Genomic DNA, 18167 nt, shown 5'->3' on the forward strand with positions numbered 1-18167 from the left:
TACAGCACTTGAATAAATGGTAAATGGACTGCATTTATATAGTGTTTTTATCCAAAGCGCTTTACAACTTATGCCTCACATTAGGGCTGGTCGATTCTTGCAAAAATGTGAATCACGATTTTTCCCTCTAAGAATTGAGATCACGATTCTCTCACACGATTCTTATTTTTTCAATCAAATCATTTATTGCACTCTTTCTTAAACAGACAACGAACATAACATATATCAAAGTGCTTGACAAACTTAAACATAACATATATGAAAGTGCTTGACTTAAACTTAAAAGTCTCTTGTAACATACAAAATAACTCAAGTCAGAATCGTCATCATTTAAAAAAGTTAAGTAAAAAGCAAAACAAAATAAAATCATAATTTAGAATTGAGATTGCATAGGTCTATGAATCGAGATCGCGATTTTTTTCCGATTAATTACCCAGCCCTACCTCACATTCACCCATTCAATCACACATTCACACACAGACGGCGGAAGCAACCATGCAAGGTGCCAACCTGCATGGTAACAAGCAGTCTTGGCTCTGGTTTTGTCTGGTATTGTAAACGCATCGCACACTTCCTTCACGGCAGTGAGACCCGCTCCTTCCCCCACCCTCATGTTGAGAGGGAGGAGGGAGCCACGGCGCGTTTCTCCAGAAAAACGTCTTTGGTAACTTGTAGAAGATGACAGAAAAGCAGCCTTCGGTCGAGAAGAAAGGTCAAATTAATTCAGTCGACGTCATACGATGTTCTCAAATCAACGAGTCATTGCGTTTAATAATTGTGATTTCAATATCCATCAAAATAATCACGATTATGATTATTGCCGTAATTGAGGCATATTTTCCATGCCTCCTCCTGGTGTAGGGGAGACCTTGCCGGTCACAGAGCAGCCAGGGTGGCCTGGCAACTCGCACGCAACGCACATAATGACCCAAAATCGTGTGCCTTTTTCTTTTTTCTTTCTCCCTCTCCTTTCTCTCAACTTCCCAGAAATTATCAAAAATATTCCTGAGGATTCAGAGAAACAGGACAGTCCTATAAGTAGTTTTTGACAGCGAACACACTGGCAGTGTCCATTTCAAAATGCCACCACAGGAAGTGCCTTTTTTCGGGCACCAAAATGGAGAAAAAGCCCAATTCGCCCTGCATTCTGCGGGTGGTGGTGTTCATGTCAAGTAGGGTTGGGTACAGTTCACATTTGAACCGGTACCTGTGAACCGGTACCCAACGGTAGCTTTTTTCTGTATTTGTCTCTAAATGTTTTATCTACCTACCACACTTGCGACCGCTTGCCATTGCCCCGACTGCTTTGTTGTTGAATCAAGTCAAATCCTAGGTAAGCGTGTATTGTGCGTGTGAACGTGCAGCACACTTCATAGGTTTCGTTTCGCGGTAAACAAAACGTTGACGTCATCGGACTAAAAAAATAAAGCATTACCGAAATGCGGCACCAGTGGATCTCACGTGAAATGGTACTCGGTAGTACAGACACGATTCGGTCGGTATCCTTAAAAGTACCGGATTCGGTACCCATCCCTAATGTCAAGCCCTGCATCGCTTGCAAGACTCTAGGTTCAGAAAGTCTGGACTGGAGTGTAACCTTCAAGTGTATGGTGCTCAGTTTGGGCAAAATCGTTTGATGTGTGTGTTTTAACTAAATGAAAGACAAAAGGATCAGTGAAATATGATGTTATGTGTGGGGTCTACCGCTGTTTCAATATCGGTTAGGATTTGCAATATCCTCTAGTGCGTGCCAGGCATAAGGCCTACTTAATTCTTGAGACTCCGCCAATAAAAAGGTGGATTATTAAGTCAGCATTCCATCCATCCTCTGTGTGTGGTGGCTGTTTTGTAATTTGATAGTTTCTGCTTTCAACAGCACAGAGGAACATGTGTACTGTTGTGTACCGTTGTGCACGGAGCAATTATGTCTCTTTAGAGATTAATAAACGGTTGCATTCATGAGGAATCACCAGCCGTATTAGGCCAGATCTCTCTTCCAGGGCTATGCCGATTGAATGGGAAGATTAAAGAGGCCATTATGGCCATTTGCCAGTTTAATATTAAAATGTTTGTGGTCCATCTACAAACATGCATGTTTTTTATATTCAGAAAGCACCTAGTTACAGCTGTACAGGCTGTAGGCAGTAAGGTTCAGCCAGCCTCAAACAGGCTGGTTTGGCTCCTGTTTAAATGACAATGAGCTAGTTTTCACATACAAGGAATTAGATTTGGTTGTTTCCGGTGCAATATTAACAGACAGACAATAACGTCTACTTCTTCTACTTTATAAAAATATATATATCTCCATTGGCTGCAAGGTTCTAAGTAACGTTTTGGTAGCTTGTATAACGGCTATTTTCACAAGTCATTGCACTCCTGTAACAGCACTTACTGACAGATTATGTTAATTCTATTCATGTGAATGAATGGCTGGGCGGGTTGTAGGGGGCTATTGTTCACGCCCAGTACAGACCTGCAAAGGTGATACATTTTAGACTCACTTTTAGAGCCGTTATCTGTGCTTGCTGAACTAAGACAAGATTCAAATGAGCACATCTTCAAACTTAAAAAAAAAAATTGTATCTAAAATATGGGGGGGGGGGGGGGGGGGGGGGGGCGCCAGGGTGCGTGTTGCTTAATAACAGCGCAACAGTGCAAAAATGCTTCCGCTTTCGTCACCGCAGGCCACTATGGTAAAGCGCCTTTCTTTTCAGGCCCGCTTAGACAAATGCTATGGCATTTCCGCGTACATTGCAACGAATCACTTGAAACCTCGGCTGTCTTTAACTATGAGTGAACACAACTGTCTTTAACTATGAGTGAACACAACGCAACATTGTAACGTTAACGTGTAATTTACTATGGAATATAGTATATTATCGCGACGATTGTAACGTTAACGTGTACTTCGCGAATATAGTATATTATCGCGACGCGACGCCGGAGGCGACTAAACGCTGTTGTGAACACAACACATTGTAACGTTAACGTGTACTTTACTATGGAATATCAGAAGAAACTACTCAACCTCGGCTGTCTTTAACTAAACAGTGTTGTGAACACAACACATTGTAACGTTAACGTGTACTTCGCGACGCGTCGTCAGACTAAACAGTGTTGTGAACACAACACATTGTTTTTTTTTTTTTTTTTATTGGTCTTTTTCCCCCCTCCATTTTCCTCCGATTTTCTCCCATCCCAATGTTAGTCGTATGCCAATTCCCAGTCCCTTCCTGGTCGCTGCGCACTTACCCCCCACAGTCAGATCATCTGGGAGAGTGGAGGCTACCACGTGCTTCCTCCGACACACGTCCAGCCAATCACCGCTTCTTTTCACCTGGCAGCGCGGATTCTCATCGAGAGGGCGTAGCGTGTGGGAGGACCACACTATCCCCCTCGAGTCCTATCCGCGCTTAGCAGGCGCCCCGACCGAACTGTAGGAGTCGCTGTTTACAACGACCCGGACCCACCCCGCCAGCTTCTCCCACCCTCTAATACAGACAATTGTATTAGTGCAGAAGGCCAGCCAAGCTGGTGACAACCCCGGAGCTGTGAGCTGGATTCGCCTGTGGGGCTGGTGACGAACGCAATCTCCGCTCGGCCACCTAACCGCCTCGAACACAACACATTGTAACGTTAACGTGTACTTTACTATGGAATATCAGAAGAAACTACTCAACCTCGGCTGTCTTTAACTAAACAGTGTTGTGAACACAACACATTGTAACGTTAACGTGTACTTTACTATGGAATATCAGAAGAAACTACTCAACCTCGGCTGTCTTTAACTATGAATGAACACAACACTCTAACTCACCAATGTACAGTTTCTACGCCAAATGTATATACACTCCTTTTTCTGGACACTTTTGTATCACAAACAGTACTGTATTTGCAAATCTGATATGTCATAAATGTATAGATGTAGCAGTACTGTCTATCTGTATGTCATGTATGTCATATATGTTATGATGAATTGAAAATGGGGGACCCTGATGTAAACAAGACGAAAGTCTTTCTCTGGTCTGCATCCCCTTAACAATTGTATGTATTGAGCTGTACTGTACTGTACCCATTCTGCAATCTGTTAATAAACTTTTCAATCAATCAATCAAACCATGTTTAGATAATAAAGTACTCAACCTCTACTTGTCTACTGTCTGACTGAACACAACACTCTAACTAACTTACCATGTTTAGATAATGAAGTACTCAACCTCTACAGTCTTTAACTATGAGTGAACACAACACTCTAACTTACCATCTTTAGATAATGAAGTATGCAACCTCTACTGTATTTAACTATGAAGGAATTACAACCTTTATTTAATGGTTAATAGTTTGATAAAAGGTAATTTACTATATTTGTATGGCATTTACACTTAAAGTAGAAAAACAAAAGTAATCTGTAAAATAATAGTGAATTTCCTGTGAAAAAACATTTATTTCTTACAGTGTACGTTACACACACAAATGCTACAGTCATTATGACACATTTTACAAAGAAAGTCTTGTATGAACTACTGTTGAACCACAGTAAAAGGTCTAAATGCTCTGGTTCTGTGCACTGCTACTAAAACTGTTGAACCACAGTAAAAGGTCTAAATGCTCTGGTTCTGTGCACTGCTACTAAAACTGTTGAACCACAGTAAAAGGTCTAAATGCTCTGGTTCTGTGCACTGCTACTAAAACTGTTGAACCCACAGTAAAAGGTCTAAATGCTCTGTGTTGTTAATAACAACAATTTGGTTATGGTGTTAATAACCAAATTGAACAAATTGAACCAATAATGTGTGTGTCGAACCAAGGCGGGATCTCATGCGCATGCGCGGGCACCTCGCGAGCACGCCGGTGCACGCACCTGAGCGAGCACGCCGCCGCCGGTGCACGCACCTGGGCGCTGGGCGAAGGAAAATGAAAGGCGCATTACCGTACTGGCGTGCGGTGACGAATGCGGAAGCATTTTTGCACTGTTGCGCTGTTATTAAGCAACACGCCGCCAGGGTGGCGCACCATGTACAGCGCTGCGGTGCAACACGGCCGTCCCGGGTTCGAGTCCCGGACCCGGCGACCATTGCCGAATGTCTTCCCCCTATATCTCCCATACTTTCTCTCTCTCTCTGCCGGACTGCCCGGAGAAAAAAAAAACAATAAAAATCTACCAAAAACATAAATTAAAAAAAGAATAATCTAAAATATGGCAAAAAATCTAAAATATGGAAAATGATGATGGAGACATGTGGTCACAATCGCTGGTCGTGGTCACATATAACATACTAAAGGTAAGGCTATATAACAGTAACGGTAAGGCTATATAACATACTAAAGGTAAGGCTATATAACACACTAAAGGTAAGGCTATATAACATACTAAAAGTAAGGCTATACAACACACTATATAACATACTAAAGGTAAGGCTATATAACACACTAAAGGTAAGGCTATACAACACACTAAAGGTAAGGCTATATAACATACTAAAAGTAAGGCTATACAACACACTATATAACATACTAAAGGTAAGGCTATATAACACACTAAAGGTAAGGCTATATAACATACTAAAAGTAAGGCTATACAACACACTATATAACACTAAAGGTAAGGCTATACAACACACTAAAAGTAAGGCTATACAACACACTATATAACACTAAAGGTAAGGCTATACAACACACTAAAAGTAAGGCTATACAACACACTATATAACACTAAAGGTAAGGCTATACAACACACTAAAAGTAAGGCTATACAACACACTATATAACACTAAAGGTAAGTCTATATAACATACTAAAAGTAAGGCTATACAACACACTATATAACACTAAAGGCAAGGCTATACAACACACTAAAAGTAAGGCTATACAACACACTATATAACACTAAAGGTAAGGCTATACAAGACACTAAAGGTAAGGCCATATAATAACACACTAAAGGTAAATCTATATAACACACTAAAAGTAAGGCTATGCAACACACTAAAGGTTAGTCTATACAACACACTAAAGGTAAGGCTATACAACACACTAAAAGTAAGGCTATACAACACACTAAAAGTAAGGCTACCGGTATACAACATTTACATTTAGTCATTTAGCTGACTAAATTTAGCTGACTATATAACACACTAAAAGTAAGGCTATACAACACACTAAAGGTTAGTCTATACAACACACTAAAGGTAAGGCTATACAACACACTAAAAGTAAGGCTATACAACACACTAAAAGTAAGGCTACTGGTATACAACATTTACATTTAGTCATTTAGCTGACTAAATTTAGCTGACTATACAACGCACTAAAAGTAAGGCTATACAACACACTAAAAGTAAGGCTATACAACACACTAAAAGTAAGGCTATACAACACACTAAAGGTAAGGCTATACAACACACTAAAGGTAAGGCTATACAACACACTAAAAGTAAAGCTATACAACACACTAAAAGTAAAGCTATACAACACACTAAACGCACTAAAAGTAAGGCTATACAACTAGAGATGTTCCGATACCATTTTTTCCTTTCCGATCCGATTCCGATACCCAAGCTTTGGGTATCGGCCGATACGATACTTATCCGATACCAGTGCATACATTAAAAGAAATAAAAAATTATATAAATTATAAAACTTATATATATTTTTTTATACAGCTACTGTTTTATATATACTGTTTTTTAGTAATAACTATAAAGTAATGGTATTTATTCAACAACAGGTGATTGTATAGATTAGTATTAGTATCAGTAATTGAAAACTATCTCAATGAGTTCACCCACGGAAAGGTTGTTGGCACATTAGTTCCACACGGACATTATTCGTTGCTGCACTTGCTTCCACAAGGCTCCGTTTAGTACCAGAGGCTCTGTTGTTGTGATTTTTGCACAATAAATATTCAACATTCTCTTTTGAGACTCCGCCTCAGACTCTTATCATTTGGCACTAAAAGCTAAACATTGTCACCGATATGGCTGTCCGCAACATGTCATTAATTGTGTACGCGACGTGCAATTGTGCAATGATGACGTTAACTTGAGCTAGGTTAGCTAGCATGAGCTACCGGTAGATGGAAAGACTGTAACGTTACTGGTGACCAGGCCACGTGAGCGGATCGGCGCGGCCGAGAAATCCGCTCTTCGCTCTTTAAAGCTTGGTCCGCTCCGCTAATCGCTCATGTTGACCCCGCCCCCAAGTCGCTCTTTGCTCGTTCACCTTGAATCGAGCGCTCCCCGCTCCAGATCGCTCGGCAGATTTCTTTTTTTTATTATTTTGGAGCATGGTGTAAATTAGCTCAAACTACAACAGTCTACACCCCCTGGGCCCCTTAACAATTGTTTGTATTGAGCCGCATTGTAATTGTAGCCATTCTGCAATGTTAAATAACGTTGTTTATCCATTCACTAGCTCTATTAAGCGATGATAGCTAGCCGAGCCACAATGCTATGGTCGCTGCCATTAACGTTAGCATGTAAGCTAACGACAACAACAATGGCGTCGATACTTTTTCTAACAGGAGTGAGTGACAAAGCCTGAACGCGTGTAGCTTATTGCCAGCGGAAGAGTGCAAGAATGCTTCCGCATTCATCACCGACGCCCATGTGACCGCGGCAGCGCGAGAGAGCGGCAGTGCGGAAATAGGCTGTCTATTGCCATTCTCTAAGACAAACTCTAACCTTAACCAGCTCCTTAACAGCGCATAAACTTAACCCTTCTAACCTTAACCAACTCCGAAACAATGCCTAACCTTAACCTTAACCATGCTTAACCTTAACCATAGAAAGAATATTGCCATTCTCTAAGACAAACTCTAACCTTAACCAGCTCCTTAACAGCACCTAAACTTAACCCTTCTAACCTTAACCAACTCCGAAACAATGCCTAACCTTAACCTTAACCATGCCTAACCTTAACCGGCGAAAGAATACACGTTAAAAAAAATAAAAATAAAATCGAAGGGATTCGAACTTGTCACCAACGGACCGCAGGACCGCAGCGCTGCCAGGTGAGCTAAGCTTCGAATGAAAATCATCGCGGATTACGGCTACATAATGCCGCAAGCTCTGCCGCTCCGCTCTGCGGCTTCCGCGCCTGCCACGGGGCGTGTCGCAGCCAATCAGGGAAAACGCGGAAGCACTTGGCAGCACTCCTCCGCTGGCAATAAGCAATATCACAGGATATCACAGGTTCACCCTTCTCATTGGTTGAAAATGGCCTTCATGTTTGTACATCGCCATCTGTTGCTTTGGCATTGTACTGCATGTATATTACATCAGTGTTAAACCACTGTGAGCAGCCTGGAGTGGATTGGAGCGGAGGAGAACTCTCGCGCCGGACGTCGCGCCGACACATTTTAAAACCCACTCCTCGCTCACGTCAAAACCGCCCGCTCCGCTCCCCGCGCCGCTCACGCTCCGATCCGCTCACATGCACTGCCTGGTATGGAAACAGCACGGCACAGGACAAGAAGGCCCTACAGAGAGTGGTTCGCTCAGCCGAGCGCACCACGGGTATTGCACTACCTCCCCTGCAGGTTCTATACAACAAGAGGTGCAAATCCAGAGCCTGCAGAATAATGAAAGACCCCCACCACCCCAATAACAGCCCGTTTCAGCTGCTAAGGTCAGGCAGACGCCTGCGAACCCCAGCTACTAGGACAGAGAGGCTTAGGCTCAGCTTCTTCCCCCAGGCCATCAGAGTCTTGAACAATGAACATTGAGTACCACAGAACACTGAACTATCCACACATAAGCACACATGAGCACACACACGACACGCACGCTGTGCACGCTCACACACTAGCAGCCACTTAACACTTTAACATGAGCGGGCACACACTCATGCCGCACACACGCACACTTATGGCCAAAAGGAAAGGCCACTTTAAATTAGTACAACAGGAACAGTGTATTGCACTACCAAAGCTACCTAGCATGTCCTATATGCTCTGTAAATAACTATGTACAGATACCGAGATGTCACACCATGTTACCTGTTACCTGTTTATTGCACAATGTTTTTTTTTATTGGATTCTAGTATATGATGTACCACTGTATTGCACATCGTTGCGGGCAAGACCACCCGCATTTCATTGTATACTTGTATGCCGTGACAATTAAAACTCTTGACTTGACTTGACTTGATGCACTGCTGGTGACAGTGATTTAACTTGCAATACTCCTTTGCCAACTTGCTGTACTTTGCTTGCAGGTCTGCAGCCATTATTGCTGGATTATGAATAGCCCCAACTTTAGCCAAGGTAACGTTAAAGCTAGCTTTCGGTTAACTGTTCAATGCTAATACCAGCCACCAAGTGAACTCATCAGAGCTCCCCGTCAACAGCGCTCTGTCGGGACGATGGCATTTTAAGAAAGTATTTGCTCTGCTGTTAAAATGACAAATGGCAATTGACACTTTAATTCACGGTCGATTAAGCACACGTTTGTTTTATAATGCTCACTCAGCGAGTAGGGTATATCTGCAGAGCCACAGAGTCCTACGTCCGCAGTGTTGTTGATAAATGACATCATATGGTATCGAAGCGCAACATTAGAGGGTATTCGCCGATACCAATACCAGCATTTTAGGCAGTATCGGCGGCATTTCTGATACTGGTATCTAGGGGTGCACCGATGTATCGGTCGGGTATCGGTATCGGCCGATAAGTGCCTTGTTGAATGCAATCGGCCTATCGGCCGATAAGCTCGAATGTGCCGATGGCAGTAGCCGATAAATATCCATCAATTTGTGTAGCGTCAAGACAAAAAAAAGTTCACTCGCGACCTGCACAACGCCGTCCCCAGTCCCCCCCACACACACACACAAGCTACTGCATCAAAGTTACTACTTATGATTAACAAGGCATTCGTTTTGTGGCATTAACGTTATATAGTTAGTGTTACACGTTCAATAACATGAGCATATTATTTACCCGAACGTAGCAAGCGTTCATACTAGCTCAGTTCCTTCCGTTGCTCACAGAGCCCTGAGTTTTACCCATTCTGCAATCTGTTAATAACGTTTTCAATCAGACACATGTATAGAAAGGCTTTGTTTTATTATAACATTAGTTGCAGTAAAATCATTATGCCTCATTTAAGTCATCCTGCGGAGCTAAAAGCTAAACGTCAGCCGCACCGCCATTGTTGTTGTTGTAGAAAAGCTCTCGTCAAAATCAATGGCGGACAAAAGCCGAAGTAAAAAATGTATACGCGCTTGCCGATTGGTGGTAACAGCAGAGGCGGGTGCAAGCGGTGTGTGACGTAATTGGCAGAATCGACTAAATTTCATTGGTTGAGACAATAGTATCTAGCTGCAGCCCAGCAGGTAGACCATGTTGGGAGAACTAGTATCTAGCTGCAGCCCTGCAGAACATACTGGGAGAGAGATAGTGCTATTTCTTGATGTTTCCATTTTTTAAGTAAGTAAAGAGGCCTATGTTCATATGGGTGAGCACATATTTGTAACACAAATATACAGTAGTTTCATAAAATTAAATAAAATATTACAAAAAAAAGAAATATTACAAAAAAAAATATTTAAAAAAATATTGTTGCCACAAATATCGGTATCGGTATCGGCCGATTGTGTTAGTTGTACAATCGGTATCGGTATCGGTGGCAAATTTTCATATTGGTGCATCCCTACTGGTATCGGTATCGGAACAACTCTATATACAACACACTAAAAGTAAGGCTATATAACACACTAAAAGTAAGACTATACAAGTTACAACGCACTAAAAGTAAGGCTATACAACACACTAAAGGTAAGGCTATACAACACACTAAAAGTAAGGCTATACAACACACTAAAAGTAAGGCTATACAACACACTAAAGGTAAGGCTATACAACACACTAAAAGTAAGGCTATACAACGCACTAAAAGTAAGGCTATACAACACACTAAAAGTAAGGCTATACAACACACTAAAGGTAAGGCTATACAACACACTAAAAGTAAGGCTATACAACACACTAAAGGTAAGGCTATACAACACACTAAAGTAAGGCTATACAACACACTAAAAGTAAGGCTATACAACACACTAAAGGTAAGGCTATACAACACACTAAAAGTAAGGCTATACAACACACTAAAGTAAGGCTATACAACTTCCGGTTCCGTTCCACAGCACATGGCTGGCTGATTTTTTGGTGCTCGGCAACCGGGCCACATTATCCCTGATTACGTTTTTATTTTTTATACCATTTGATTTTCCAGAAGTTAGAATTATGTCTAAACATACGCAGAGCAAGTTGGGAACCCTGATCAACGTGGATAGGGATCTTATAAGGTCGATATTCCGAGAGGAAACGGACGCTATCTTGGCTAAGCTAGCGGGCAGGGTGGATGCATTGCAGGAGGAGGTGGCTACAATAGAGACTCGATTAACCATGGCGGAGGAAGATATGTCCGCGGTCGTGCAGGCGGCTGAGACCAACGTTGCGGGAATATTAAACTTGGAGGACAGGCTACGTGAGTGTGAGATGAAGGCGGCAGACCTGGAGGACCGTGGTAGGAGATGCAATGTGAGAATATATGGACTGCCTGATGAAACGGAGGATGACGACCCGATAAGGTACCTTGAGGAAATGGTCCCAAAATGTTTCCCAAAGCTAGCTCGACCTGAGATCGAAAGAGCGCATAGGATCTTTAGACCCGCTACCCAGTTGAAGGGCGGACGTGCAAACCCTCGCACATTCATTTTCTGCTGCCTGAGATTCCAGACGAGACAGCACATACTGAGAGAGGCCAGACAGAAACCTCCGGTTGTGAATGGCTGTACATTGAGATTCGCCGCTGACTTTAGCGATTACTAGGTCTGACCTTCGAATTTTTTTTTGGCAATCGAAGCTTCGGGGCCGAGCTTCGATTTTGGCATTTCCGGACTTCAAATATTATTTCCAAGCATACTATCCAAGACCTCTTATCACGTGGTTTGACGCTCAAGCGGCTGTTTCCTGACGTCCGTTCAAGATATCGTGTATACCAACATCTCAATTAAACAATGCAAATTACGATTTGGCCCTCTGATCCAGGTTTGGCGCGATACCCAGAGAACTCGCACTAACCGCCATAAATGGCACACGCATTCCCCACTGTTCAATAACAATTTGCTCCTTATTGGACAACGACCCATTAGATTCCCCAGATGGGAGGGGAAGGGTATCCATGTATTGAGGGATATTTTCAACAACTGATATCCGGTCTTTTCAGGACCTATCCAACGAATTTGATCTCCCCGGTAGTTCCTTTTTCTTTTATTTACAAATGAGGGCAGCTCTAAAGGCTCACAGAGTCCCATGGGACGCTCCACCAGAACGACACCGGTTTCACAAATTATTTTATGACAGAGAGACATCGAGAGGCTTCGTCTGACTTTTATCGGCACTTACTTACGGCCTCATATAAAGACCTACCCTTAGATACGATTTGGAGAAAGGATATCCCCGAGTTGGATATAGATTTTGATTGGGATGCGGTATGGGAAAATATTAGGCTATCATCACGCAACCCAGATCAACCAACAGATCCATCTAAATTTTGTTCATAGGACTTATTTGACTCCCAGGCGATTGAACCTAATGGGTCTCAGGCCTGACTCGATGTACCTTGTGTCCAGACGGTGCCATTGGAACATATATGCATATGTATTGGGAATGCCCTCCTGTTAAGATCTTCTGGGAAAATGTCACCACTCAGTTATCAGAGATTTTCTCTCTAACCATACCGGCCTTGCCTTCTGTTTTGTTGTTAAATGATGTTTCTCAGTTGCCGACCTCTGTACAAGTAAAGAGGCTAATTTTGGCTGGTCTGACCGCTGCCAAAAAGCTGATTGCCTCATGCTGGATACAACCAGATAAGTTATGTCCGAAGGTATGGGTTCTCACCTATCTTGATGTTATTTATTTGGAGATTTCCACTGCACGTGTCATAGGTGTTAATGAGGCCAATATCGCGGTCTGGTGGGCTGTGGTGGAAAAACTAAAAGAACGCATATGACTCTGGAAATTGAGTACTGAATAAGGTATTATATTGATGTCTCACGTTGGGGTCCTGGGGCAAGAGGGGGGGGGGGGGGGGACGAGCGAATATTCATGTATGTTGATGGTTATGGTGTTTTTTGTATTTTTGTTTTTGTTTATTATTTTTCATTCAATATTGATCCTATGTATATTTTCTGACCCCCTTCTGATCTGGGTCTGGTGATCGTGGGCTCGGACTGGGGGGGGGGGGGGGGGCGCGGTTCGGGGTCTCTGCGGGTTGAGGCACTAAAGAGGCGTGGTGCTTTGGCTCGCGGGGGGGCCGGGCTGTGGGTACTCCGGGGTTGTGGCTTGCGGGTGTCGGGCCTGGTGGTGGAGGGGGTTCGGTAAGCCCCTTTTTTATAGTAAAGATTTTATTTAGTTATCCTTTTACTTTGTGACAACTTGTTTTGACTGGTTGTGTATCCAATATATAATATGTCTAATTTATTGTCTAATCATTGCTGTGTTAGTTTGTGTTCTTGGATGTCTGTTATGTATTATTGTCATTATTGTGCTGTGTTGTTTCTTGTTTGAAAAAATGAATAAAAAAGATTTGATCCAAAAAAAAAGTAAGGCTATACAACGCACTAAAAGTAAGGCTATACAACACACTAAAGGTAAGGCTATACAACGCACTAAAAGTAAAGCTATACAACACACTAAAAGTAAGGGGGAAAACACAAAAAGCACAACATGGTCAATTTGTTAACTTGTGACATGCCATAAGATTTGCTGATATGGATCTCAGGGGTTGGAGAGCCGAGATGTCTCTACACGCCTGCTCCTCTGACTCATCTATACGGTCTATTGGTGCCATACCTCTCTGTGATAAAAGGGCCCTCCTACTCAACACAACCTGAGAGTAAAAGAGTGCTCCCACTCAGTCTGCAGCGCCCTCAGGGAGTCTCTGTTTAACCTCACAGCAGGGGAGGGCCCGGGATGCGCTGATAATTATCTGTTGTTTCATAGCACATTGCTGACTGCGATTTGTCGGATAAATAACAGCTGTAAAGGTATTCAGTCATTGAAAATAGTTATTTCATGGTTGTAAAAAAAAAACGTTAGAAATTAAAATACTTTATTATTGACCTCTCCAATTAGATTAAATAAATAGATAATTGTATTATCCTATCCTTATAGACTATAGGATATCCTGGATTTATGAACTAATAATGAAACGCTACAGGAAATACATATGCTGTTCATTATAACTTGACAATTGAGTTCACATAGTAACCTGTACTGGAAAAACAAAGCAATCAAATATAGTTATCGTCCCAAAAAAAAGGAGGATATTAATGTGATATTTTGGCCCTGCCGCCCTATGTTAATTCTGCTTTAGGATGGCTGTTCCCTTCTAGTTAAGTCCTATCCCAGCGTCCACTCCATTTACAATGCTTTAGGTATTGGTTTAAAAACAGAAAACTTACTTTTGAAGCTTGTCATATTCACGCTCAAAGTCTCTTTCAACCTGAAAAAGAAAAAACCCATGGAAACTTGTTACTAGTTACATTATCTAACATGTGCGTTCATTTCAATTCCCTTCCTCTAAATTAGTGTTTAATCATTCACAACATAATGCTAACATGATAATGACAGTGCTCCCCCAAGCCTGTCTCTGGAACCAAACAAACACTGGTTACTGAGGTAGCATGGGTTCCTGCCTTGTGGTTCAGTGGGGCCTCTGGATTTAAACACATACGCCAAAACAACGGGGGAGGCAGCTGCCAGGTTGTCACTGGCCGTCATCTACTGGGCCGCCTTTAACCCACTCCCTGGTTTTGGGACCGGGACGGCACAGGAAACTGCTGGCCCGGTCCGACAGTGTCTGCTGGAAGTGGTTTCCTCCAGCGAGGAGAACACCCACTCGTCGGCACTTCAAGGCGACCACCTCTGCCCCCTCGCATGGCTCGGACAAATCGACGCAAGCTCTTTTAGCTGAGGCACAATGATGAGACGATTTTAAGCTACTATTATTCGTGTTCTATGACCTTGTGGAGACAACAAAACCTTCATTAGGCAGCGAAATCATCTGCCTTAAAGTTGTCTGCGAAGAGTGGGGGGGTATTTTTCATGTAGATTCCGTTAAATGTATCTGACGAGAGGGACTCTCAAAGCAAAAGGATTGGTGAGTGGTGACTTACCGTTTTAGAGACAATCTGCTTCTTTGGTTGTCCAGTCTTGAAAGGAATCCTGAAAGGAGATCAGAAGCATGGTTAGGGTACAGATAAAGGCTAATGACATACAATAGCTCTACCTAAAAGGCTTATCTAAATTGCTTTGATTGGTGTCGGTAGCTTCAGAGGCGATTGGAAGTGAGTTTAGACCTAAGTGAACAAGTGCCTCCTTCAGATCCCAGAGACTGTCAATCCAAAGCTGTTAACCTTTGCTCCTCTGTACTGTGCTGAGCTCTGTGTGCACTGGCTTCCTGTCATCACTCAGCACATCTGGCTCCCATCGCAGGCGGATATCACTAATTAGAAATGGTTGTCCCCTCTGCTCGGTGTGGATTTCCTATAGTTTTATAGTTGTTATTTTGTAAAATAAATACCGTTATTTATTCATTTAATATATATATATGTGTACCTTTTAGTGCCACAGAATAGTTAATTGCTGCTAGAGTAGTTTGTTTAATCGTTTTATACTTGTTATTTTGTAAAACATAATCTTTTATTTAAAGATGCGTGTGTATATATATATATATAAACTAATTGTTCTAAATAAATAATAATAATAAACTAGACAATTCTGCGCAGGGGAAATTGTGAAAGTGTGGGTGACGCCTGTGCACCGCCGGCCAACGGGAGAGGGTCTCTCGCGAGTCTATGACAAACGGTTCAAAGGATACAAAAAGGGGGCGCAGCCTAAGGATCGGGGGAGTGGTCAACATAGACCAATGAAAGAGGATATCCCTACTGAGTGCAATGACACAACCCGCAAGTCGCATAGCACACTATTACACTCTATTACACACTTACACTATTACACACTATTACACTATTACACACTATTACTCTATTACACACTATTACTCTATTACACACTATTACACACTATTACACACTATTACTCTATTACACACTATTACACACTATTTTACACTATTACACACTTACACGCTTACACACTATTACACACTAATACACACTATTACACACTATTACCCTATTACACTATTACACTATTACCCTATTACACTATTACACACTATTACACTATTACACACTAATACACTATTACACTATTACACACTTACACACTAATACACTATTACACAAGAGATACAATAAGGGGGTGTGGCCTAAGGGGGCGTGGTCTAAGGATCGGGGGAGTGGTCAACATCGACCAATGAAAGGTGGTCAACATCGACCAATGAAAGAGGATATCCCTACTAAGTACAATGACACAACCCGCAAGACAGAGGGCGCTGTCAAGCAATTCAGTACTGCTACACAGAGGGGCAATGAAGGGTTAAGTTGATGAGGTCATTGGCAGGTCAGCTGAGCCATGAGCCTCACAGCTGTTAGGCTGAACCAATCATGAGCCATGAGCCACACAGGTGATGAAATCACGAATGACTTTGCATTTTCTGCATTTTCTTTGCATGACTGCATTGTCACAATGATTAAAAGAAAACTATATGAGATGAAGCGTTGTGACGCGCACATGAGCACTTCAACGAGTAGGCGAAGGGTTGTGTGCGATATTGTGGCATTCCTTTGACAATTGTGGCCTCGGTGGCGATCGGAACAGAAGGGGAAAAAAGCTCAAATCATCGGATTCCTAGAGTGGGATTACATTGGGGTCTATGGGGAGGAGAACCTTCAAACAAATGGTCATCAGTTGAGATAGAAATGTCCAATTCCATTTATTTTTCTTTTGTGAGCGAACAGACAGCCATGTCATCGTTTTGATGTGTTTTTTTTCTACATCCAAAATTTAGATCACTCTCGCAATTTACCCAAGGTAGTGGAAAAAAAATTATTCCAGCTCCCGCACTCTAATTTGCAATGCATTTCCAATGGGACCGAAATTTTTTCGTTTAAAGTCGATTCGTAGCCAAACGGTGGGGTGAAACTTTCCCAGTTTGAATAGCGCTGTTGCCATAGGAAAGCCGGTCGCTTTGATACCTTTCACCTGTATGGGGCGCGAACGCTCTGGCAAGAGTAGTGTTTGCAAAATCGGTGGAATAAAGAAAGAATAAAGACTAGACAATTCCGTGCGGGGGAAATTGTGAAAGTGTGGGTGACGCCTGTGCACCGCCGGCCAACGGGAGAGGGTCTCTCGCGAGTCTCTATGACAAATGGTTCAAAGGATACAAAAAGGGGGCACGGCCTAAGGATTGGGGGAGTGGTCAACATAGACCATTTGAAGATCGGACTTTTCCGAGTTTAAATATTTTTTTGGATTTTCCAGAGTTTTCGGATTTCTCAGAGTTTTGGGATTTTTCCGAGTTTTCCCGAGTTCTGGGATTTTTTCCGAGTTTCCGGACTTTTCCGAGTTTTTGAAATTTTTATGACTTTTCCGAGTTTTTGAATTTTTTATGACTTTTCCGAGTTTTTTAAATTGTTCGGGACTAAGGGGGTGTGGCCTAGGGGCGTGGTCTAATGATCGGGGGAGTGGTCAACATCGACCAATGAAAGAGGATATCCCTACCGAGTACAATGGCACAATCCGCAAGTCTCTACGACAAACGGTTCAAGAGATACACTGAGGGTGTGTGGCCTAAGGGGGCGTGGTCTAAGGATCGGGGGAGTGGTCAACATCGACCAATGAAAGAGGATATCCCTACCGAGTACAATGGAACAACCCGCAAGTCTCTACGACAAACGGTTCAAGAGATACACTGAGGGGGTGTGGCCTAAGGGGGCGTGGTCTAAGGATCGGGGGAGTGGTCAACATCGACCAATGAAAGAGGATATCCCTACCGAGTACAATGGAACAACCCGCAAGTCTCTACGACAAACGGTTCAAGAGATACACTGAGGGGGTGTGGCCTAAGGGGGCATGGTCTAAGGATCGGCGAAGTGGTCAACATCGACCAATGAAAGGTGGTCAACATCGACCAATGAAAGAGGATATCCCTACTGAGTACAATGACACAACCCGCAAGACAGAGGGCGCTGTCCA

At 42.6% G+C, this 18167-nt stretch overlaps 1 protein-coding gene across 1 annotated transcript in view; it reads right to left on the reverse strand.

Moving 5' to 3' along the window:
• bin3 (bridging integrator 3) overlaps positions 1–18167 on the reverse strand; it is a 131216-nt gene that overhangs the window by 63595 nt on the left and 49454 nt on the right. The window contains exons 2-3 of the mRNA XM_084322774.1: positions 15182–15230; positions 14468–14508 (exon numbers count right to left, since the gene is read on the reverse strand). Coding sequence (XP_084178900.1) covers positions 14468–14508; positions 15182–15230 — 90 coding nt within the window. The remainder of the gene's footprint in view (positions 1–14467; positions 14509–15181; positions 15231–18167) is intronic.

This window comes from Notolepis coatsorum (genome assembly GCF_963971535.1).
Source record: "Notolepis coatsorum genome assembly, chromosome: 10".
Classification (NCBI taxonomy): Eukaryota; Metazoa; Chordata; class Actinopteri; order Aulopiformes; family Paralepididae; genus Notolepis; species Notolepis coatsorum.